General features: G+C 30.5%; 2 protein-coding genes across 3 annotated transcripts; both read left to right on the top strand.

Annotated features, from left to right (window-relative positions):
* Window positions 1-584: 584 nt before the first annotated feature.
* LOC111715998 (neo-calmodulin) lies at window positions 585-1,804 on the top strand (the record flags this gene model as incomplete). The annotated part of the gene is given in 2 exon segments (XM_023491407.1): window positions 585-668; window positions 1,490-1,804. Coding segments are annotated over 2 exon segments (171 nt in total), but the record flags the coding sequence as incomplete, so codon positions are not given.
* Window positions 1,805-4,908: 3,104 nt separating this feature from the next.
* LOC111716000 (calmodulin-beta) lies at window positions 4,909-11,575 on the top strand. Of its 2 annotated transcripts, none has more exons than XM_023491409.1 (8): window positions 4,909-5,049; window positions 6,646-6,706; window positions 7,516-7,572; window positions 8,224-8,275; window positions 9,284-9,346; window positions 9,522-9,548; window positions 11,022-11,115; window positions 11,410-11,575. In XM_023491409.1, exons 2-8 carry the CDS (start codon window positions 6,648-6,650, stop codon window positions 11,490-11,492), a joined length of 435 nt encoding a protein of 144 aa, XP_023347177.1. In that variant the 5' UTR covers window positions 4,909-5,049; window positions 6,646-6,647; the 3' UTR covers window positions 11,493-11,575. The 2 variants fall into 2 exon arrangements, with proteins under 2 accessions (XP_023347177.1, XP_023347176.1); XM_023491408.1 differs by having other exon boundaries at window positions 9,522-9,578.
* The last annotated feature ends 13,560 nt before the right edge of the window (window positions 11,576-25,135 follow it).

Genomic DNA, 25,135 nt, shown 5'->3' with positions numbered 1-25,135 from the left:
AACTGTAAAATATCTAGGATTTTAGTTCAAGGTTAAACTGTAAAATGCCTAGGATTTGAGCTGAAAGTATGAACTGTAAAAAATCTAGGATATGAATTCAAGGTTAAAACTGTAAAATATCTAGGATTTCAACTCAAAGTTATGGATATAACCTTAGCTGAAAACTTTAGAATGGGATATCCTTAATCCTGATCGGATAATTAATCTAGAGATTAAAAATGAGAGGAGAACAAGCAATATTTAATCTCGAGATTAAGAAAAAGAGTGGATTAAGCCTTAATCCCGATATCCACCAATCTAAAGTTTTCAGCTCTTGTAAAATATCTAGAATGGAAATGAATAACCCTGTAAAATATCTTGAATGGAAATGAATAACCCTGTAAAATATCTAGAATGGAAATGAATAACCCTGTAAAATATATAGGATGGAAATGAATAACCCTGTAAAATATCTAGGATGGAAATGAATTACCCTGTAAAATATCTAGGATGGAAATGAATAACTCTATAAAATATCTAGGATGGAAATGAATAACCCTGTAAAATATCTAGGATGGAAATGAATTACCCTGTAAAATATCTAGGATGGAAATGGATATATTGACAGGAAGGAACTGAGGGTTATGATGAGATTCATTGGAGAACCTGTAACAGAAGATGAAATTGAGGTTTGTTACAACAAGAAATGGGCACGTTCAACTTTTTTAATTTGTTCATTTTCGATCAATTTTGTTCGTTTTCTCACTAAATGATCGTTCAATAATATCGTTTATTCAGTAGAAAAAACTGTCGTTTTTTCAAAACTTTGTTAATAAAACGTTAGTTTTTATAAGTTGCTTTCCAAAAAATTGTTTGTTCAGGAAAAAAACGATAGTTTTTTCGAAATCTTTTAAAAAATTCGTTTATTAAAAAAAGATAGTTCTCTTATTTCACTTGAACGATTTTAAATCGTTTTTTTTCCGGTCATTTTTAAAAACAATGATTTTGTTTGTTCTAAAATATTTTGTTCGTTCAAAAATAATGATGCACATCTCTGGTTTAATCATTTTTGACAAGAATCAGAAAATATTGAATAACCTCAGCTAATCAGAGATTACTGAATTTAACATAAGTTAGAGCCAAAGAATACTTAATTAAAATAAAGGAAATTAGGGATCAATTGATCACGAAAAACTCTAAATTGCTGATCCCTAAACTTTTGAACTTGATGGTGCTAACCGTCCAAATTCTAAAATTGGATTTTTTATCTAACAGATATTTCATTTGCAAGGTTCACACAAGTGCATGTGAAAGTACTTAGCTTATAGTGACTGAAATCGATATATCCACAGCAAAAACTTCTAAATGGGACTTTCCGCGCTAAACTGGGAAAACTTGTCCATCTTTGCCACCTATGAGGAATACAAAGTGTTTTCAGTTAGCTTATTGGTATTAGCAGTGGTACAAGTCCCAGTACTAGAAAGTGCCGCAAACTTTTTTATTTATTTAGAATATACTGGAGGAAGCGGACACGGATAAAAATGGATTGATTGATTACACAGAATTCTTTGCTCTCATGGCTCCCAGCAGATCGTAGTTGACTTACTTATGTTTCTAAAATTATGTTATTTTCACAATTTGCTTTTGTCTTTAATTCAAAAATTCCTTCATGTTGTGCCTCGGACCATATTTATTTAATTTATTATTTATTGCTTTCCTTGTTATGAAAACTAACATTAAAAGTTATCTTTTTCACTTTTCAAATACTGACATTAATTTAGTTCATTCTTGTATTTTAGTTTGACTCTTGTAAAATAATAATAAATATACAAAATTACTGGTATGGAGGGGTTTAATGGGACTTTACGCGTAATTTCAAGACACCCTCCATGCAAAGATGGCAACGGTACCCTTGAAACTTGATCTGATAAAAAATGTACAAAACAATGTCATTTTCTTGATTCAAAAAGTGTTTATTTCTGTGAGTGTCATCATTGTTTTTGAGAAGCAAGAAATGCGCCAGTCACTTTGGATCTAATTCATACTTGATTGCAGACAAAGATTTCAAGGTTACCCTTGTATCGGGTATTGTCATATTTGCATAGAGGGTCACTTGCAATTACGCATACAGTCCCTTTAGAACGAATAAATATTTTCTGGAATTATTTGAATCTCAATTATACTTTGAGGCAAACAACAACAAGCTACATTCTTGTTTATGCTTGAGTATATTGCATAATCCCAGCTTTCAACTTGTATTTATCTAGAAAGCATGTTTATATAGACTTTTGCATTGAGCAGGCAAAAAGGAGAGAAGTAAAAATTAGAAATCTAAAACTTTAATCTTCACTTACATTTATATCAATCATATGTTTGCGGTGGTTCATTTCTAATCCAAGCTGTTTGGAAATTAAAAACTAAAAAAATATTATTTTTAGGTTTGCTTAAATATGCCAAGTCAGGTTACTCTGTGACATTTTAATATGCAGATTAAGTTTTCAATTTAAAATGTTTTTAGTAATAAAAAATTTCAAAATAAAACTGAATCAAGCTCTGTGTCAAAGGGTCAAGTTGTACCGAAAATGCTAACACGACAATATGTTTATAAAATCAAGTTCGAAACCATTATTGAAAATTATAACAGTTAAGGATGTGGAGAATACGTTTAAGGACAGGTTTTTATTACTCATGGACAGCTTTAAATAAGTTATTTGTGGATTTTAACAATTTTTGAATAGGTTAACAAAATTTATGATGGATGGGGTTTCTATATTTCATGGATTCAATGATAAAACAAGTTTGTTAACCACAGGTTTATACAATTTATGGAAATATCTATATAATTTATTTACGAGCATAAACAGCTTATGAACATGTACAGTTTCACACAATTTATGGGCACGCTTATACAATTTATGAACTTTATGTTTTAACATTTTTGAACAGGTTTATACAATTATAGACGTTTATTCCTACTTACTTAATAACGTTTTTTATTATTATTGAAGCAAATGTTCACTTTCTGGACGTTTTACAATTTGTTTAAGGAAGTGTACGATTTATGAACGTTTTTACAATTCATGGCGAAGAAAAATTGCAATTTATGAAGGTTATAATTTATGGAAGTTTTTTTTTTACAATTTATGAAAGAAAGTATACAACTTATAAAGAGGTTTACATTCTTACCTAAACTTATGAAAGTTGTCCATACAATATAAACATTCCTGGACATTGCTGGACACCATGTTCACAGGATAAGTATAGATGGATAATATGTCAGTCATATTTCATCATTTCTAACAATATCTTGTTAAATAAGAAACCCAAATTTTGTTACAAACGTAACCACAAGGAAAGTATAGGATAGGACAAGGATAGGTCAAGGTACGAGGATAGGACAAAAACAGGACAAGGAGAGGACAAGGGTAGGACAAAGGGTAGGAAAAGGATTGGACAAGGATAGGACAACGATAGTACAACGATATGACAATGACAGGACAACGATAGGACAACGATAGGACAACAATAGGACAACTACAGAACAACAAGGACAAAGATAGGAAAACGATATGACAACGATAGGACATCAATAGTACAACGATAGGACAATTATAGGACAACGATAGGACAACGATAGGACAACGATAGGACAACGATAGGGCAACGATAGGACAATGATAGGACAACGATAGGACAACGATAGGACAAGGGTAGGACTAGGATAGAAGAAGAATATGACAAGGATAAAACAAGGATAGAACAAGGATAGGACAAGGATAGGACAAGGATAGGACAAATAGAGGACAAGGATAGGACAATGATAGGACAAGGATAGGACAAGGATAGGACAAGGATAGGACAAGGATAGGACAAGGATAGGACAAGGATAGAACTAGGATAGAATAAGGATATGAGAAAGATAGGACAAGGGTAGGACGAGGATAGGACAAGGATAGGGCAAGGATAGGACTAGGAAGGACAAGTGTAGGACTAGGAAGAACAAGTGCAGGACAAGGATAAGACAAGGATAGGAAAAGGATAGGACAAGGATAGGATAAGGATAGGACAAAGATAGGACAAGTATAGCACAAGGAAAGGACAAGGATAGGACTATGATAGAACTAGGACAGAATAAGGATAGAACAAAGATAGGACAAAGATAGGAAAAGGATACAGCAAGGATAGGAAAAGGATAGGACAAGGATAGGACAAAGATAGGACAAGTATAGAACAAGGATAGGACTATGATAGAACTAGGATAGAATAAGGATAGGACAAAGATAGGATAAGGATAGTACAAGGATAGGACAAGGATAGGGCAAGGATAGGACAAGGATAGGACAAGGATAGAATAAGGATAGGACAAAGATAGGACAAGGATAGGGCAAGGATAGGACAAGGATAGGACAAGGATAGGACAAGGATAGGACAAGGATAGGACAAGGAAGGACAAGAAACGGTCAAAACAATACAATTCTAATGAAAGAGAACCCATCAATTAAGTCAATAAATTAAAAATTACGCAAGAGAATATTTCAGGGATAGGACAGCTGATTTCTTTGGCCCGCTTACAGGCCTAGACAAGGATATGTAAATTCTAGAAAGCTCATGCTTAGGATCCTTTTAAAGGGACTTTCTACAAAAGTTCACACCACCAATTTAAAGATATGTATGCCCGATTTACAACGGTACACCCTGGGTACACCTCTTATGTTTCTCTGAATACCAATGATGTAAAAATCGTCTTTTTTCTCCAAAATGTTTTGTTAATTTTGTCAATTTTCGTTTTGTCTTTATTGTATACATACGCAAGTCATTTTTATTTTTTACAAAAAAAAGGATATCTAAGAAATCATTAATCATGCTTGCAAGTTTTGTTAATGCTGGATTGCTTGAATTGATGAGACCAGTTCCTTTAAATTTGAGAAGCCCAGGGATATTAGGGACTGAGGGTAGTGAACTATATCCTAACATACACTGTAAACAGTATACAAGCTGTTTTACAGTTTGACTAGATACTGTTGAGAGGACACAATAAATACCTAGAGACGTTATAGAGATTAATCTTAGGTAATTGTTTTTACAAGCTCATACAATTTTGAATTTTAATATGTAAATACAATAGTTTAGAAACCCAGCGTTGCCCAGGTTACTTAGAATTAATTCCGCCGTTCACCCGCACTAAAATCACTCAACTTAGAATCTCTAAACCAAACTAAGAACACCTCCGGGTTTCTCTTCAGTTCCCCAATTAAAATTTGGCGAATATCGCTCTAGGAGACAGACACAGAACAACTTTATATATATAATACTGATTGCACATGATAATTATACTTATGGCGCAATAAATAAAGAAATTGATTTGTAATGAAGCTTTGTTTAATTTCATCTTCAAGGTAATTAAAATTAACTGAAAGGGACAGACCGGCTATGTAAAGTAGTTAAATTAAGTATGCAGTGTTGTGGACAAATTCTTTATGATTCATTTCAGACATATAAAACGTTTCCATGACATATGTATAATTATTGAGTTTGGGCGCAAAGTTGACGTTCAAAATCATGAATTTGGGTAGGTACGTTTTCAGTATCGCTTTTTTATTATTAAATAACGACGACGAAAAACATAGTAAAAATTCTAAAGTAAACCAATTAGATGTTCTCGAAAGAAATTTGTTGATAAATCGAAGTTAGAATTAATTATTTCCTTTTTCATCATTATATTGAATTTCTTATTTTCTATGAATTTGTTCGCAGATTTCTTCAAATTCTTTAAAAGTCGTCGTTTTAATAAAATTCCAGAAAATCTGCAAAAAATCTTTGTGATTAAAGAGAGATTATATGAAACTAATAATTGAATAAGATTACTTATTTTCAGTTAATTTTTATTTTCTCAACAACTAAACAACTAATAATTAGTTTACTGTAAAATTTTGTTTACATTTTTTGTCGTCGTTATTTGATAAATAATTAGAAACACAATTCTAAAAACGTATCCACCTAAAAGTACGATTTTGAACGTCGACTTTGCGCTCAAACTCAGGATTTACAGATTTTTAAAAAGTTTTATGTGCCTCAAATAAATCCTAAAGAATTTGTCCACAACACTGTGCTCAGTTTAACTACTTTTTATATCCGGTCTATCCCTTTAAATAATGAATGAGATAATTGCATGAAAAAATCTTTTTTCAGATGATTAAACATTGATTTTGCGGCCAGTTGTATCCTTTAAACCTTGATTTATATATTATAGTATATGTAATAATTTTATATCTTTACAGTATATTTATAAATAATTATAGATATATAATACTATAAGATATCGGACAATTCTTTACATTTGTTTCGCGCATTTAAAGCTGAAGTCACCTTTAAACCTTTAAACGAATCGACACTTGAAATTTTGTTGACTCACGTTAAACTAAAGAAAATTTGAAATCTTCATTCAATTATAACTCCTCCCTCTTTATGAGCAATTGTAAGAAGAACGAAAATATTTTGAATTTATTATTTACTTCCAGATAAAGTTTCTTTTTCATATTTGAGTTTAAAACTAGAGGAGCTACGAGGTCATAAAACAGAACTGGTAAAATCCATAGTCCTTCCTTCTGCTTAATTACAAAAGAAATTACCTATTTTCCAGCAACTACTATTAACTATCTTTTCAAGATATGGCGAGTCAACTATTGACAGCTGAACAGATTGGTAGTTTTCAGGACGCATTTAACAGGTATTTTAGGGACAGTTCCTGACTTTTAGCAGGGGATAGAAGGAACCAAATATAGATTGTGAAATGATTGTTATGTTGCTTATTCGGCATCATTCGTAGTTTCTTTTATGTGTATTTTTTTGTATTATACATCCACAACAGATTTCAAAATTCAAAAAAATGTATTTTAAATATTAAGTATTTTAAGTCCATATCGCTATTTTTGACGGGTTTTGAATGAGAGATTAAATTGTAACTGAAAATGTTCCAATACAAACACGATGCGACTCGATTCCCCAGATTTTTATGTCTTTTTTAGGTTCGTTGCAGAAAGGTCTTTTTCTTGACCTGAAAAAAATTATTTCCTTTAACTTAAAAAAAAATTGGAGCCTGAAAAAATGTTTCATTCTTTCAAGACTAAACTTTAATATTTTTTCTTCTAATTTTGACAAATATGATCATTGATCATGTGCCATATGTGTACAGTACACATAGAATTTTCAAGGAATTTTAAAAGTTTTAAATTAAATTGTATTGTATATCTTTTAATTTTTATATTTATATGGAATTATAATAACATATTAAAGGGACTGTAATTGTATTTTAAAGTAAATTCTAATCATAAAAGGGGGATACCCAAAGCACAATACCTTTTTACAATAAATTGAAGATATCATTGAATTTTTGAATTTTTACTACCTCCTTGTTTCTGTATCAAAAAATGTAGAGTCACTTTAGAAATTACGCCTACAGTCCCTTTATATGAAGATGAGCAAACAATTCAAGCTTAAAGGGATTTGATCAAACAATGTTTTTCATTACTTCCATAGGTTTGATACCGCAGGGGCAGGTGTTATTAGCAGCAAACAGCTGGGGAAAGTTCTCAGGTAAAACAAGTATCATTATTGATATTAGTATTATCAATATCATTAATAGAATCATTTTCACTATAATTATCATTATTTTAATCATTTCTATTATTATTATTATTTTTATTAATTTCATTATGGTAAGCGTAATTTAAAGCGACCCTTCGTGCAAAGATCAGCAATGTCCGATTTACAACGGTACCTTTAAATGGTTATTTTGATCAAGTATAAATTATATATCTGTGTTTACATTTATTTGTGGTTTCTCTGCACTAGTGGCTTGCGCATCTCTTGCTCTTAAGAAACAGTGGAAAAATTATCAGTATTAAACACTTTTCGAATTAAATGACTATTTCTTCCACATTTTCGAGCAGATTAAGGTTTTAAGGTTACAGTTGTGGTGCGGGCATTGACATCTTTACTTGGAGATTTCTATGGAGGTTTACTTGGAGGTTTCTATGGAGGTTTACTTGGAGGTTTCTATGGAGGTTTACTTGGAGGTTTACTCGGAGGTTTACTCGGAGGTTTACTTGGAGGTTTACTTGGAGGTTTACTTGGAGGTTTAATAGGAGGTTTACTTAAGACGTTTACTTGAAGATTTACTTGGAGGTTCACTTAGAAGTCTACTTAGAGGTTTACTTGAAATTACGCTCACGCAATCCCTTTAAGGTTTATTGGTCAGAATCCTACTGAAGCTGAACTGCAGGATATGGTGAATGAGGTAAAATCCTCCAAAAATAAAATCTAAAAATACTTGAATGTATACGTTATACAATATGTTTTAATTATAAAAGTTTGATTGAAAATTTAATAAAGATTTCAGAAAGTTTAAATTTTCTAAAGTGGGTTAAACTAAAATGTAGTTTAAACCAAAACCAACTATTAATGATTTATTAAATTTATTCATTTAATGTGAAGGATAAAATTTAGTAAATAATTTATGTTTTGTTTAATAAACTTTTAGATTTGACTTAAAAGGACTGAAAGCGTGAGTTCAGTTGATACTCCAATTGCAGAGTGACCTAGCCAGTCATATTCACTAACAGACTTCTTAATATTTCTAACTTAACATTAACCCTATCACGACTGGGGAAGGGGGGTGTTTTTTTAACCTGCCCTGCACCCTAACCATTACAGTTTGAGGTCTACTCCATTTATTATCTTGGCCTTGAAAAATTGGACTAGGGTCATGTATCACACTCCAAATCCCCCACCACAAAATCTATATTAGACAAAAGTAGCTCAATTAGGAATGGGTTAAGTTATAAATATATATTTTTATCTAAATCATAATGAAACGGGAAGTATATTTGATATGTTTAGGTAGATAAGGATGGAACAGGAAGTATATTTGATATGTTTAGGTAGATAAGGATGGAACATGAAGTATATTTGATATGTTTAGGTAGATAAGGATGGAACAGGAAGTATATTTAATATGTTTAGGTTGACAAGGATGGCACAGGAAGTATATTTAATATGTTTAGGTAGATAAGGATGGAACATGAAGTATATTTGATATGTTTAGGTAGATAAGGATGGAACACGAAATATATTTGATATGTTTTGGTAGATAAGGATGGAACATGAAGTATATTTGATATGTTTAGGTAGATAAGGATGGAACATGAAGTATATTTAATATGTTTAGGTAGATAAGGATGGNGAAGTATAGTTGATATGTTTAGGTTGACAAGGATGGAACAGGAAGTATAGTTGATATGTTTAGGTTGACAAGGATGGAACCGGAAGTATAGATTTTCCAGAATTTCTCTCTATGATGGCTATAAAGGTTGTTGTACTTTCCTAATTTTGCATCATACAATTTCCATATTTTTAAATAGGAAGTATCTAGTCTATTTAAAAAGAAACGTTAGGTTTTTTTTATTTTGCGAACTTTACTTCATAATTAAATTCAAGCAAATCTAATTTTGAAATTATAATTGTGACCCATACTTATTCTCTAGGTCAATGAGCAAAATGCCGAGGAGGAGGTGAGAGAAGCTTTTAAAGTGTTTGATGGGGTAAGTGGAACCTTTTCTGAATCTTAAATGTTTTCTGATCTATAAGGATTTTAGATATTTAATAGGTTCTGCAAGACCTTTAACAAACGAGTTTTTACACTAAACGATTTATTTAACAAAATTTCGAAAAATAGTATTTTTATTATACTGAACGAACAATTTAATTGAACGATTGTTCAGTTAGCATCCTGACAAACTAAGATAAAAATTAATGAAAATTCTGAAAACTAATGTTTTTTCTTTACGACTGAAATTAAAAACTAACGATGTATGAAAGAATTAAAAAAACCCGCCTAACCAGCCCATTTCTTAATGTAATTAATGTTAAGTTTAGTCCAATGAGTACGCAATAGAAGGGAGATACAACTGACGCGGCCCGCTCTACCATATAATTATGCATGCTTTGCAGACGGTACTCATAATCGCATGGTAGGGCGGGCCACGTTAGTTATGTCTCCCTTCTATTCCATAATTCCTTCGTTTAGTCGCTGAAGCTAACCGCCATAATTGCGCGCGCGCTATACACAATTTTCGAAATAAAAAAAAACAATATAACGAATTTGGTTAGATTTCTACAAAGTTGTTTGATTTATATACATATTTGTAGACTTTAAATTGGTTCATCAGATTGCAGTGCAAGATTCTGAAGGGTTGCTAAAAGCAAAACTTTATATTTGTTGCATTTACCAAGGATTCAAATATAAAATGCATTTGTTTCTGGACGAATGCATTCGGTCGAAATAGAAATGCAGATAAAAGTGCAATTTGTCAGTTAGCATTATTTTACCCATTTCCTGTTACAATCAATGTTTCCTGGGTTAAAAGCATAACAGTTTATATTTGTTTGTTTGGGGTCATTAAAAACAAAATTATTTAAAGGGACTGTAAGCGTAAGTTAAATATTGACCCTCCATGCAAATGTCAAAGATGTCAGATTCGACAACAGTACCCTTAAAAGCTTTGACTGATCAAGCATTAATTAGATATCAATGTTTATAATTTTCAAAACAGGGTATTTTCAATTGTGAGTTCTTTATAACTTAAGTGACTTGCATATTTTTACTGCATAAAAGCAAATGGGAATTATCACAACTAAACACCTTTACACCAAGAAAAACGACAATATCTTCCACATTATTGATTAAATTGTTAACTATAGGCTTTCAAGCGCTTCACGCCCATCTCCTATTTTAAATTTAAATTGTGGCTCTATCTTCGTACAACATATAAAACAAACAAATAAATTTTAAGTATTTAATATTTTTTGTTCGTTGATTTTCAATATTTGATGAAAATAAAAACTTTTTGAAGACATTTTTTTGTAATTCTGAGGTTGTCTCGTGAGCTGCCTCAAACATTAATTTTGGGACCGATCGGTTCAGCCATTTTGACGTCTATTGGACACAAACAATCTCCCAGACACCCAAGCATATATCTGTAAAGGATGGGAATGGATTCATTGATCGAAGAGAACTAAGTCTAATGATGAGGTTTATGGGAGAATCATTGACAGAAACAGAGATCAATTTAATCATAGGTAAATTAAGATAATTGAGTAATTGATTTATTGGAGAAAAAAATTTGTTGTATATTGATGTGACAGAAATTGATTAATTTTCTAGTTTTGATACAAATGATGAACAGTAGACTTTTTTTTAAACTGATACATGATAGTAATTATGCTTAAATGTTTAGATGAGACATATATTGATTAATGATTAATATCAATGATGATCTAAGTTTTAGATGAGAAATAAATTAATCATATTCAAATGTTTAGGTGAAACATATATTGATCAATGATCAATATCAATGATGATCTATTGTTTAGATGAGGCAGATATTGATCACGACGGTTTGATCGATTATGCCGAATTCTTTGGAATGATGACTCCTGGTGGAAAAATGCTTTGAAACTCAACTTTACAAATAATTTTGAAAACTATTTTATGTTTCTTAAATCTTAAATAGTCTATTGTCATACAGGGTGAGTCAAAAAAAGTGTGATTTGCGACGCCTGGCGAAAAATTGTACCTTTTTTTTGTGCAACCTCCAGTCTGGTATTTTTTCAATATTTTTTGAAAAATTGTAATTTTTTTTGGTACTTCAATGGCCTAATAAAAAATCCGCGAACCTTTTTTTCTCTCAAAATCAAAAATTTAGAAAACCAAAAATGTGTAAATAAATTGTTTCTATCGAAATCTAAAATTTTAAAAAGATTCAATCACAGAATCTCAGCAAATTTGAAAAATTGTAATTAGAAAATTCGCAATTTTCAGTTCGGGTCTAATTTTTACTGACAAATTGTTTTTTAATGGTTGTTAAGGTTAAGGTTTCAACTGACCAGCGTATATTTAATACTTTAGAAAATGCTTAGAAGAAAGGAACTAGAGAATTTAAGTAACTTTTCCTTAAAAAATAGACCAGAACTAAAAATTGCGAATTTTCTTATTACAATTATGCGAATATTTCGTGATTCTTTGATTCAATCTTTCGATAGAAATAGTTTATATACACATTTTTGCTTTTCTGAACTTTTGATTTGAGAGAAAAATAGGTTCGCGAATTTTCTTTTGGCCCATTGGAGTACCAAAAAAAAATTACAAATTTTCAAAAAATATTGAAAAAAACACCATGACCCAGGCGCCGCAAATCACACTTTTTTTTGAGTCACCCATGTTATGTAGAAAATAGATGGTCAATAAATGATCACAATTATTTTTTCATGAACTGATTACCTGCCTCAAGCTCTAATACTAGACTATCAGGGCGCGGCGCNATTTTTTTTAAATTTTTGGGCGGATTTAAATTTTTTTTGTGAATTTTCAAATTTTTTTTCGTGAATTTTCAAAATTTTTGGAGACATATTTTCAAAATTTTAATTATTCATAAACCTTTCCTAAGGTCAAGTGAGGTCCCACAAATATTTTGGGCCAGATCGGTTCAGCCGTGTTGACTTTATTGGATACAAACAAACAGACAAACATTTAGAAAAGCAATCTTTATATATTCTAAAATGTTATTCAAAATTTATCAATTTTAGATTTTTTTTTAAATAACCTAAATTCTCTTTTCGTTTTTCAATAAAAATTTATTGGTGTAAAATACACAAAAAGTATTAGACAAATCAGAATCAATTTCGAAGAATTTAAAAAGAATTGTCAAGAAAAGGAAAAATTACAGTAATAACTTTTTTGAAACCCATTCTTCTTTCTAATTTGCTATTTCTTCCTTTGACCTGAACATTTGTTTTTAATTACTTTGCTAAACTGCACAAATGAGGATTTTTTTTGCATTTTCTGTATACTTGTTCTTTCCTGAGCTCTGCTTTGTAATTTATTGGAAGAAAGCAGCGACTACGGTTTGTATTGTTCTATGGGAGCAAATACTCTAATGAATTCTAGAGACCAGAACATATAGATATCCATGGATTACATAGATAGGGCAAAAAAATAGTTATCCATGGATTGCATAAATATGACCAGCATATAGGAATCCATGGATTAAATAGATAAAACCAAAAAATAGACATCCATGTATGACTTTAATATGACCAACATAGATATCCATGGATGATATAGAAAACACCAACATTTATCTTTCCATGAATTACATAGATAGGACCAACAATGATCATGGATGATAATTAGTAAGCATTGACTTCTTAAAAACTACAGCTAAAAACTATTGCTACAGTTTTAAAACGAACATATGTCTATGATTACTAAAAAGTTAAAGTGAGTTACTGTGACAATCTAAGAACTGGGCGTCACGTTGCAACACTTCAAATTGGTTTTGTTTTCTACAGCATGCAGAGAAAGAAGGATAAGTAGTGTCGTTGTTTATATATTTCAGATATACCAATATCCTTGTGTACAATCCACACAGAATTATATATATATGAAAATATATATATAATTTATAGATATGATATATTATGCAAGTTCTCGCCCAAAACTTCCATTTGAAATATCTTTATGGAATATATTAAATATTATGTTTAAACTTGAAGTATTCTGATTTTCACATTTTCGACTTCTATCACCTCATATGAGTGTTTGTAAAATACAAGACAAGACAAGACAAGACAAGACAAGACAAGACAAGACAAGACAAGACAAGACAAGACAAGACAAGACAAGACAAGACAAGACAAGACAAGTATGAAAACATGAAATACAGTTTCAAAAGATAATCCTGTTTCTAAAAAGTTCCTGGCTTAAATTTTAAAATTCTAACAAATTTCTGTAGATTTCAAATAGTATTCTTCAGTTTAAATGAAAACTCCGGATTCAAGCACAAATTCGAGATAAAAAAATGAAAAATTTTAGTTTCCAATTGAAAATAAAGATTACAAATGAAATCCTAAGTTCTATCAAAAGTAAAATTTAAAAACAAAATTTAAAACAAAATTCCAGCTACTAAACTTAAAAATTCCAGATTGAATAGAATATTCCAGACTCCAAAAAATATTCCAATTCAAAAAGAATTCCAGATCTAAGCAAAATTTCTGGATTCCTGCAGATTCAGTTTACCGCGTCTAAAATAATTTATGTTGTTCTATAAAATATGAGTTTAGACAATTTTCAATTGTTTGGCTTAGATTCCAAGCCTTCTTTGCATAAACTCTATAAATACAGGAAATCAAAAAAAAATATCCAAATTTTTTTTTCATGCGTTTTAATCATTTACTATATATAGCACTGATATAATCTAAAAAAACGGCTACAAAATTTGTAAATGCCCCTTTAAAGCAATCCAAGAAAATATTGAATAATAAATCTAGTTTCTATTATTTATACCTACACTGCACTTAAATATATCTAAATTTTATTCAAGTGCAGTCTATATTTTATGACAGTATATTACGTTCGTCTAACTTCTAAGGGGATAAAAAATGAATTCATCAACAAAAGACGACCTTCGGATTTTAAGCATGACGAAACATGACAGTTGGTTAATAGTTTCGAATGTTTTTTTTTTCATCATTCCATGTATTGTATTAGATAGACTTTTTGCAGTTCATTTAGTTAAAAAAAAACTTTACTTAAATATATTTTACTTAGAAATAAATTTTACTATAATATGGATGCCATCAAATAGTTATATTATTCTGTTTGGCAACAAAATATTTTACTTAGAAATAATTTTACTATAAATATGATGGATGGACCCTGTATGTAAAAAGTATATTTATTTTGGTTGTAAATAATATTTGAAGGGAGGGAGGGGAAGATGTTTCAGTAGGTATGAAAAGCCTTTTTTTGAGAATAAATTACCATATGTATAAAAACAAATTGGCTAAAATATTAACTAAAATATGTCTTGTCAAGATCAACAACAACTACAAAGGTTTTATCAACGATAAAAATCATAAAAATTACCCTTTAATCTATAGGCAGTTTAGGTTTCCAACGAAAAAGAAAAATCGTTGTGCGAAAATTTCGCATTTTTCTCTGAAAAAAACATTTCGAGAAAATTTTGCCATTTTTCGCATTTCACATTTCGAAAAAAAATAATGTGAAAATTTCGCGAAAAAAATCGGAGTAAAAAAAAATTCTTTAAAAAAGACTAAATACAGCATAAACATCTATTATTTATGAAAAAATAATTCGCGAAATTTTATTTCGTTTTCGCATTTTTTGCTTCATTCATTTGCGCGAAGAAAAGCTAAATTTTGCGAAAAAGTTTACGAAACATAAACGGAAATTTCCGCATTTTACGCGAAATGTTTTGATCGCTGGAAACCCTAGGCAGTATATACACACTGTAAACACGTACAGGGAACCCATAGGGTTTTTGAAAGGGGTTCAAATTATGTATGCAATACATCTTCCGACTTTCCTTTTCCTTGAAAAAATATTCTGTAATTATTAAAACTTAAATTTCTTCATTTTATGCATAAGAACTCAATTTTGTTATAAAAAGATCATTTAATCCTTAGAAAACTATTTCGATATTTGAAGAATTTATTTCGACGTAAAGCGAACTCATCCCTGCACTAGTTCCCTAGGTTTAGTTCACTTTTTCACCAGTAGGTGTCTCAGATAATTAAAGCAGTATACAGTTCACAACTATAAACATATAAATAAATAGATGTTTCAGCATAAAGTAAATTGACTAGTCCCATCTCATCATTTAATTTACAAAAAGCAGAATTTCATATGTTTGACCGACATTATGATAATAAACATACTTCAGCACCAACATTTAAATAATTGAATATTATAATTTCAACTCTCTGGAACCTAACTGGATAATTATTAGAAGAGAATCAGGTTCTGGATTCAAGAAACTCTTGTCCTTTATTCCGGAAAATGCTTCCAAGCAATATCGGAAGCTGGATCCTATAATGCCTTTTTTTCCCGCGAATATCGCGCCACTATTTTCTTTAGCTTGCCCGATTAGTCTTTACAGGGTGAGCTTACCAAGAGCCTACTTGTACCCTTACTTTAGAAAAAAATATGAAAGGAAATGAAAAATTGCCCCGGTATCCTTCATATTTTCATTTGAACTCCGTATGGCCATTAGATAATAGGCGTAATAAGAAATGAAGAAATTTGACGAAACAAATTATAATTTAATAAATATATAATGTTTCATTAAAATATATGTATTCTAGAAATGGAAAGAAAGTCCCTAGACCTGGTCTCCCTCCCCTAGAAAAAATAATGTTCAATTTATATTATTCAAATCATTTGCTACAATTAATTGGTCACAACCCTATGAATTCAAACAGTATTTAATCATATAAAAATTGTAAGTCATATCTCTAATCCAAATTCAGCTGAAATATTACAAAAAGTTGTTTACATCGAGTTTGAGAATTTTTGCGGCATTTTTCGCGAAAGAAAGGGCACTAGATACAGACGCTTTTTTGTAGAACATCGTTTATGGAGCATTTTCATTTTTACACAAATCTAAAATTTAATTGGGAAAATTTGATATTTCATCTATGCCCTAACGTCGCCATATTTTTAAAAAATGTATTTATTTTCAAGGATCGGACACTTAAAAAAAATAATATTGAAAGGACGAGGATTTCGATGTGGTTCGGACGAGAAAATGATGAGAATGTGGTTCGGACTAGAGATTGATGTGGTTGGCCTTCCTCCCCTCCCTCACCCCCTCTCGCAATCCCGCACTACTGATCACCAATCAGGGATTCTTATTGGTTGAACAGAAAATCGATAAATTAAAAGATTAGTTCAAATAATTAAACATAGGTGTCAACAGCTCAACGTAAAAATTTGCTTTGTACTGAACCCAATTTGAAATTCATGTTGTATAAATACAATCAAAAAGTTGGACTTTTATTAGAAATGGCTTAACAACATATAATTTGTCAGAAAGAGTTAATTTATCTTATATCCCTTTTATTATATATTTAAGATGTACTATAAACTAACATAAACATGAAAGTTTTGACGTACTCTGGAAATGCTTCGAGAAATGTTTGGAAGTCGAGGGACTTGTTACTTCTCAATATGCATTTCTTTAGAAATGGTTTAACCTCTCAGATTTAACATGAGTTCTTTAAAGATAATGTAAAAACTTTAAAAGTTCAAGCATTTAAAAATTTAATTCTGTACTCACGTTGAGTTTTTGACACAAGTTAAATTTTCGTATTCCTATATATAAAGATGTGTAAACCTTTGATATTTCAAACTTTTCATTTAATATATATCTAACAGAAATTCAGGGACTAGAATTCATGGTTTAAAATGTCAAACGACATAAGGGATTAGAAAAACAATTGCCATTGTTTAAAAATTAAAGATGTCCATTTGCTATTTGAATTGAATTGACTGCAGATAAACCCATTAACCTCACCATTATCAACCTTTACCCTACGAATGACAAATTAGTGATTACAAGTGTTGAATAAAAACATTGATTTAAAACAACAATTTAGATAAAAAATAGAGTAATTCTTGGTTTATTTTAAAATAAAGTAGATTTAAATATGGTAAACTATACCAGAGACATCTATATGTGAGAAAGATAAACGTGTACACCCTGTCCAGATCGGATACATTCTCTCCTTTTTAACCAACTAAATCAGAGCCGGCGATTTAAAAACTTCGACTTGAGCCGTACTTCCTTAAACCCAACTTTAAGATCCAATTTTCGACCCAACTCTGACGACAGCTTGTGTCACGTGATTGACAGCTGCAAGATCCTCGGCTCTATTAAGGAGTTAGACCCAATGAAATTAAAACTGACCTTTTTCTCCAACAGGTGTCTCTGAGGTTCTCTTCTATTATGATTTTTAAATGATATATTTCGAAAAATAAATCGGTGCAAAAAGATTTCATCCAAAAGAAAATCTTTAATGAGCTGGCCATGATAAATATGGGTTTTAAACATGTATTAAAATATTTTCTGAAGGGTTTCATAAATTCAGCTGGCTAATATATAACATTTTAATCAAACAAGGAATATGCACTGTAATTGCCAAAAAGAGAGTTGTCTCTTTTTAAAGGATAGTTTAGTTATTTAGTTTTTGTAAAAGTAATTTTAAATTTTAAACTTTACTTATTACTAACTAAAAGTAAATGTTTTAAATCATTACCCCTTTGATTGGAAAGCTATGAAAAAGAACAAAAACGTTTTTACTCTCTTGTTGTAACCGGCTAACCTGATGTTGTACACATTTGATATTTAGATAGATAAGTTGAGCTAACATAATTCATAGTTTGACATATCTAAGGTCTACGACATTTTGTTGGGACAATACAAGGAAATACAATAGAAAATCAGAGTTTGTTGCAAAGACTCAATTCCTTTTACCTTCTGTCTAATATACATCTTTTACTAAAATATTAGACCAATTAATTTCGTTCTTAGGGTGTACTTGTTATGAACCTTGTAAAATATGCAGGTAAATATTATATATGAATTGTAAAAACAGAATACGACTTGTTGCTTTCTATGGCTTAGTATTGAAACCAATTCTTCCTGCTTTCTCCAGATATCTTATTGAACTATACAGTTCATTGTATTTTCTCTTCATTTTAGTTTCATAACATCATCAAAAAGACCCAAGTTACGTAAAACTGTTCAACAAATTGAATCCGAATATGTTCAGTCATATGTTAACACCTTTATTCAGCCATATCAAGATTGGTGGGGGGACACCNAAAATAGCGTAAGAGACATTACAGAGAACTACATTTAATGGGTAAAAAATAATTCAAAGATTGGGCTTAATAGATTTTACCCAGGACTTCTTTTGACAGTGATTTTCAACGTAATTTTATCGAGCGTGGCCCAACATTTTAAAATACACATACCCGATTCAAAACTGTACCTTTTAAACTTTTATATGAGTATACATGATGGAGAAATCCTTATTATTGAAATCTATTTATTATTACTCATAATTAGATAGATGGGTTGGAAATCGATCATTTAACTCAGTTAACTTTAATCAGAGTAAAAAGTATTATAGTTTAGAGTTAGACTCATAGAGTAATAAAACGAAGAGGTGAAGCTTAGCTCAGATGTATACAACCAACCTCCCTATTAATTTATTAATAGAGTGGTCGTTTGTATACATAACGATATGTTTACGTATCTAACACTGTACACTTGTATATAGAGTGATCGTTTTTCTAAGGGTTGGTTTTATGTAGATATTTGAATATTAGTATTGATAATTAGATAGACACTTAATATGGATTTAAATAAAGAAAGAAAATTCAAAAAATTGACCAATTCCATAAAATCCCCTTAGAAATACGATCACCCTATAAAGAACTGTACAGTGTTAGATACGTAAACATATCGTGATGTATACAACCGCGACCACTCTATTAATTAATTAATAGGGAGGTTGGTTGTGTACATCTGAGCTAAGCTTCACCTCTTCGTTTTATTACTCTATGATTAGGCTCAACAATTGCCACACATTCTAAATTTTTGCAATCTAATGTCGCAGAACTTAAATATTTTAAAATTAACCCTATCCCTGCTGGGGTACTTGAAAACCAGGATACGCTGGGGGGGGGTCAATTTGACCCCCCCCCTCTAAATCCCATGTTTTATGTTCAAATATGACAAATGATACATCATTAGAAAGCTCTGTGCTCTACTTTTAGAATCTGCAAATAAATTTGCAAATTTGCGAAAATTGAATTTTTTATCGCAAAATCCAGTTTTATAGTAAAAATGTTTGCAAAAAATGACAAATTATACATTTTTGAAAAGCCCTTGACCATGCCATTTCAAATATGCAAAAAATTTTGCAAAATTTTAAATAACCTGATTTTTAATCAAGAAAAACTAAAAATGTGCAAATTTCCTTTGACAGGTTGTTTGCAAAAAATTTGCGATTTTTTTTCGCAAAACTTGTGCAATCCGTTTCCTTATGTCATAGGCTTTCCAAAAATCAAAATTTTATCAAAATCTGACAAGTGAAAGTGGGTCAAAACAAAGATTTAGTTTGTTACAGGCAAAAGCAGTCATTCAGGCAGTGTGCCTGAGGACTCAGGCAGTTAGTATTGAAGCCCGGTTTTAGGCCTAAAGGGAGGGCTTTGGGTATGTAAGAAAAGTCAGAAAATTTCAACAGCCTCAGACCAATACTTTTTGAGTTATGTAAAAAAACTACAAGGGGGGTCAAATTGACCCCCCAGCAGGAATAGGGTTAAGAATATTGTTAATTCTAATCGTCAACGTTTTAAAAACTTTATTTTCAGAATATTAGGTTCTTTCTTATAGTTATGAACACATTTATTCAGGAGTGTCTCATGATCAAAATATGTACATGTTGTTAATGTTGTACTGTATACCGTCCAAGAGTAGATGCTAAGTTCTACCTGATGATAACATTCTGTACATGTTGTACATGTTGTACTTTACCCGCTAGGAGTAACAGGGTAAACCCGTCTGGATCACATTTTACATCAAGCGTAAGTATTTTCTATTGTAAGTAATTGAATCTTTGCCACACACTCATATTTACTAATCACAATATCTTTACAACCTGATGGTGCAAACTTAGATTTGATTTTTCAAACTTAGATTATTTGATCCAACAGAATTCATAGTTTAAAATATCAAAGGCGTATGGCCTTTGACATTGGTTTGCACGGATCATGTAAGGATTAGAAAATCAGAGTTTGTGACAAAGGCCTATGTCCTTTTTTGGTCTTTTGAAATTTATTTCCATATCTTTCACAAAGGGCAAAAAGAATTTGAGTACGTACAAAAATGAAAAGGGAAAACCGCGCATAATTGTGTTATTGTGTTAATGCAAAGCTTTTCTAAAAAAAATGTTCCTAAATTAAACGAAAATGATGGATAAATTAAAAATAGTGCCTTTGTAAATGAATTGTTTAGGGAAAGTATAAAATAACATATTCTTCCAATTAAGGTTTTGAAAAAGTTACTTTTTCTGATCAATGCCTCCAACCAACTTTATTTTTCAGAATGATAAACCAAAGCTTGGTACAAAAGGGAGAAGTTTATTTAGAGGTAAGCTTTTAATAAAAAGTGTAACTAGCTGAAAGCCTGAAGTGCTCGACGTTGCCCAGGTTACTTAAAGCTACTCCAGCCGTTTACCCAAGCTTGTAATTTTAGTAGTACCCAGGGTTGCCCGTAGAATTTTTAAAAAATCATAACTGTTTAACCTATGTTACGGTACCCATGTTTAACCTATGTTACGGTACCCATGTTTAACCTATGTTACGGTACCCATGGGTTACTTCAAAAAATGTCAATTTGGTTCAGCAGTTTGACCAGCTTTGGCAAACATATAAAGGAGCAAAGAGCTACATTATATACTAGCTTAAGAGCCTGTGGAAAAAAAAATGTTGAAAATAAAAATTTAAAATAATAATTTTTTTAGCCTATGTCACCCCCAGGATAGCCATGAATGTCCACAAAAAAAATCATCCCATTCGGTCCAGTCGTTTGACCTGCTTTAGGGAATTTGGAATTTGGAATTTAATAATTTCATTTAATTGGTCGATCAAGTTAAAAGAACTTTATGCTTCATTTCAGTTAACCCTCCATAAAAGGTGAAAAAGCCGATTTACAATAGTAACCTTGAATTAGGGTTTCTAACGTAATAGATTATTCTCTTACGCGTAATTACGTGCAGTTACGCGTAATAATTTTCATATCGTGTAATTTCGCAGGATTACGCGTAATTGGGGAAATATTCATTTCGCGAAATTACGGCGTAATTTCGCGTAATTTCTACAACGTAATTTCGCGAAATTTCGTAATGATTACGCGTAATAAGCGAAACTATAACTACGCATAATTACGGCCTAATTTCGCGTAATTTCTACGAGGTAATTTCGCAAAATTTTGTATTAATTGCTCGTAATTAGCAAAACTTCAATTTCTACAAAGTAATTTTGCGAAATTTTGCAATAATTACGTCTATGAAATTTTGAAGTTTTAACTTTTAATTTAAATAAAACAACTAACTTACAAGGAAAAAAATGTCACGCAAGTTGAATCAGAATTTCAGCCAATACATAATCTATAAAATTTTTAATTTTCAACGACTTGTTAATATTTCAACCTACTTTCTCAAGTTTACCTTCCTTGTTTGAAAAAAAATGTCAATAAAATCGTCAAAATATTTTTGACATGGTTGTAGCGGGCATCCTTACACATACTTTCCCGCAATAATTATTTCTGAGAATTAATATGTACTTAATTTATTACGGAATTGTTTCGTATTACGTAATTTCGCGTAATTACGCCTTAATTACGCGAAACTAGTCTTTCTTCCGTAAACGCAATAAATGCGTAATTACGCGTAAGTGAAAGAAAGTGTTACCCGTAATTACGCGTAACGTAATTACGACTGGAAACCCTACCTTGAATCCTTTATCTGATATAAAATGTGGAATATACCGTCGTTTATCCTGTCTCGAAAAGTGTTCCATTCTAAAAACTTCGCCATTGCTTCTTATGAGCAAGATACCTTTTCAGAGAACCCGCAATTAATAATAAACAATTTAAAGATGCAAAAACATGAACATCTAATTGATACTTGATCAGACAAAGATGTTAAGGGTACCTTGGTATATCGGACATCGCTATCTTAAAAAATGGAAGGTTGCACTTGAAATTACGCTTACAGCCCCTTAAAGACCGACAAAAATATTTTTGAGTAAAAATTTAGAGATTTGTGTTCCATCAAAAATATATAATCCTAAAAATGTATATTTGTGTTTGCGTTTTGCATTTAGATTGTGTATTGCACAAGGAAATAAATATTTTATGAAAATTAGAAATCCTAAATTTTGTGTAAAATTTATTTTGTCCAAATCCTGCGTAATTGTTGCAATAAATGTTCGTTTCTATCTATATTCTACTGTAATAAGCATATAATAGGGAGCAATTCTTTTATATAATATCCTCAATTTATTCTGACTTCCTTATTGCTCAATCCTGCCTCTGGCTATATCCTTCCTTAACCCTTTCCGGGCGGAGATGGGGGGGGGGGTAATTGATCCTACCATTTTTCAACATTACTCAAAATCCGCTTGTGTTGCACCATATGAAGCATTTCGTTTCATAGTTTCTACTTTAATCTTATTTTACTCTTTAATTTCACCTGATCCTATGTCTATTTTTTCCTACTTCAATCTTATCCCAATTTAATCTTATCCTATTTTAATCTTATCCTACTATAATCTTATCCTAATTTAATCTTATCTTACTTTAATCTTATCCTACTATAATCTTAGCCTACTATAATCTTATCCTACTTTATCATATCCTACTTTAAACTTATCCTAATTTAATCTTATCCTAATCTAATCTTATTCTACTTTAATCTTATCCTACTTTAATCTTATCCTACTTTAGTCTTATCCTACTTTAATCTTATTCTACCTTAATCTTATCCTAATTTGATCTTATTCTACTTTAATCTTATCCTACTATAATCTTATCCTACTTTCATCTTATCCTACTTTAATCTTATCCTACTTTAATCTTATCCTACTTTAGTCTTATCCTACTTTAATCTTATTCTACTTTAATCTTATCCTAATTTGATCTTATCCTACTTTAATCTTATCCTACTTTAAACTTATTTCTAATTAAATCTTATCCTACTGCAAACTTATCCTACCTTAATCTTATTCTACTTTAATCTTATCCTACTTTAATATTATCCTACTTTAATCTTATCCTACTTTAGTCTTATCCTAATTTAGTCTTATCCTACTTTAATCTTATTTTACTTTAATCTTATCCTAATTTGATCTTATCCTACTTTAATCTTATCCTACTTTAAACTTATCCTAATTAAATATTATCCTACTGCAATCTTATCCTACTTTAAACTTATTTCTAATTAAATCTTATCCTACTGCAAACTTATCGTACTTTAATCTTATTCTACTTTAATCTTATCCTACTTTAATCTTATTCTACTTTAATCTTATCCTACTTTAATCTTATCCTACTTTAACCTTATCCTACTTTAATCTTATCCTAATTTAATATTATCCTACTTTAATCTTATCCTAATTTAATATTATCCTACTTTAATCTTATCCTAATTTAATATTATCCTACTTTAATCTTATCCTAATTTAATATTATCCTACTTTAATCTGGTCATCATTAACATTAACATGATCGAGCCGCGAAACCTTAAAATAGTAAAACATTTATTTTTTGTTATTTAGGACACATACTTAAACTTGCAGTTTTAATAACCCCTGGACTAATAGATATATAAAAAATATGTTTTTAAACCTTGCCTTGAAAAATTGGGCTATAAAATAAATATTGAACATGTATTGTAACTTCCTAATTTATAAACTAAATTTACATATCTATGGTAAATTGGTATAAGTTAGCAATTATTTAAAACCAAAGCTGGAGAGTCTACAAGGTATTTAAAATGAATTCAATTCCATTCATAGAAACATGGATATATGTATTGTACACTATACTACATATTTAAGTCCTTACATTTCTTGGAATATAGAAATATTTGCAGGTTGTTTGGAAATGGTTTCTTATTTAATTTCTAAATATTTAGCATCTTTAATAGATTGAGGAAAGTTTCCGTAAAATATTTAAAACCCTACTTAGAACTCATGATAATTTGTTCAGAATTAAGAATATTCACTTTGTGAGTTGAAACCAATGCCAATGCAATTCATAACTTCACTGATCTACTTTAATATTCCAATATACGTTATAAACACACAACTATTAATTAGCTAGCTATTTTACTCCAAAATCAACTAAGTTATGAAATTAAATCTGATATTAAACTGAGACTCTCAATAAACATGAGGAAAATGAGAGGTGATTCATCGTCGGCTTAATATTCATTGTGATTTTTTAAAAATTGATTCAAAGTAATATTTAGGTTGTGTGAGAAGAAAAGTAATATTTAGGTTGTGTGAGCAGCTGAGTAATATTTAGATTGTGTGAGAAGCAAAGTAATATTTAGATTGTGTGAGCAGCAAAGTAATATTTAGATTGTGTGAGAAGCAAAGTAATATTTAGGTTGTGTGAGCAGCAAAGTAATATTTAGATTGTGTGAGAAGCAAAGTAATATTTAG

Source organism: Eurytemora carolleeae, unplaced genomic scaffold, assembly GCF_000591075.1.
Source record: "Eurytemora carolleeae unplaced genomic scaffold, Eaff_2.0 scaffold1924, whole genome shotgun sequence".
Taxonomy (NCBI): domain Eukaryota; kingdom Metazoa; phylum Arthropoda; class Copepoda; order Calanoida; family Temoridae; genus Eurytemora; species Eurytemora carolleeae.
Note: the sequence above shows the minus strand (reverse complement) of the source record. Positions and strands in the feature narration are given on the sequence as shown.

Coding starts and splice junctions, on each gene's coding strand:
- LOC111716000 (XM_023491408.1), top strand. CDS start 6,648: ATGGCGAGTCAACTATTGACAGCTGAACAGATTGGTAGTTTTCAGGAC. Junction 6,707..7,515: donor TTTCAGGACGCATTTAACAG/GTATTTTAGGGA, acceptor TTACTTCCATAG/GTTTGATACCGCAGGGGCAG. Junction 7,573..8,223: donor CAGCTGGGGAAAGTTCTCAG/GTAAAACAAGTA, acceptor AATCCCTTTAAG/GTTTATTGGTCAGAATCCTA.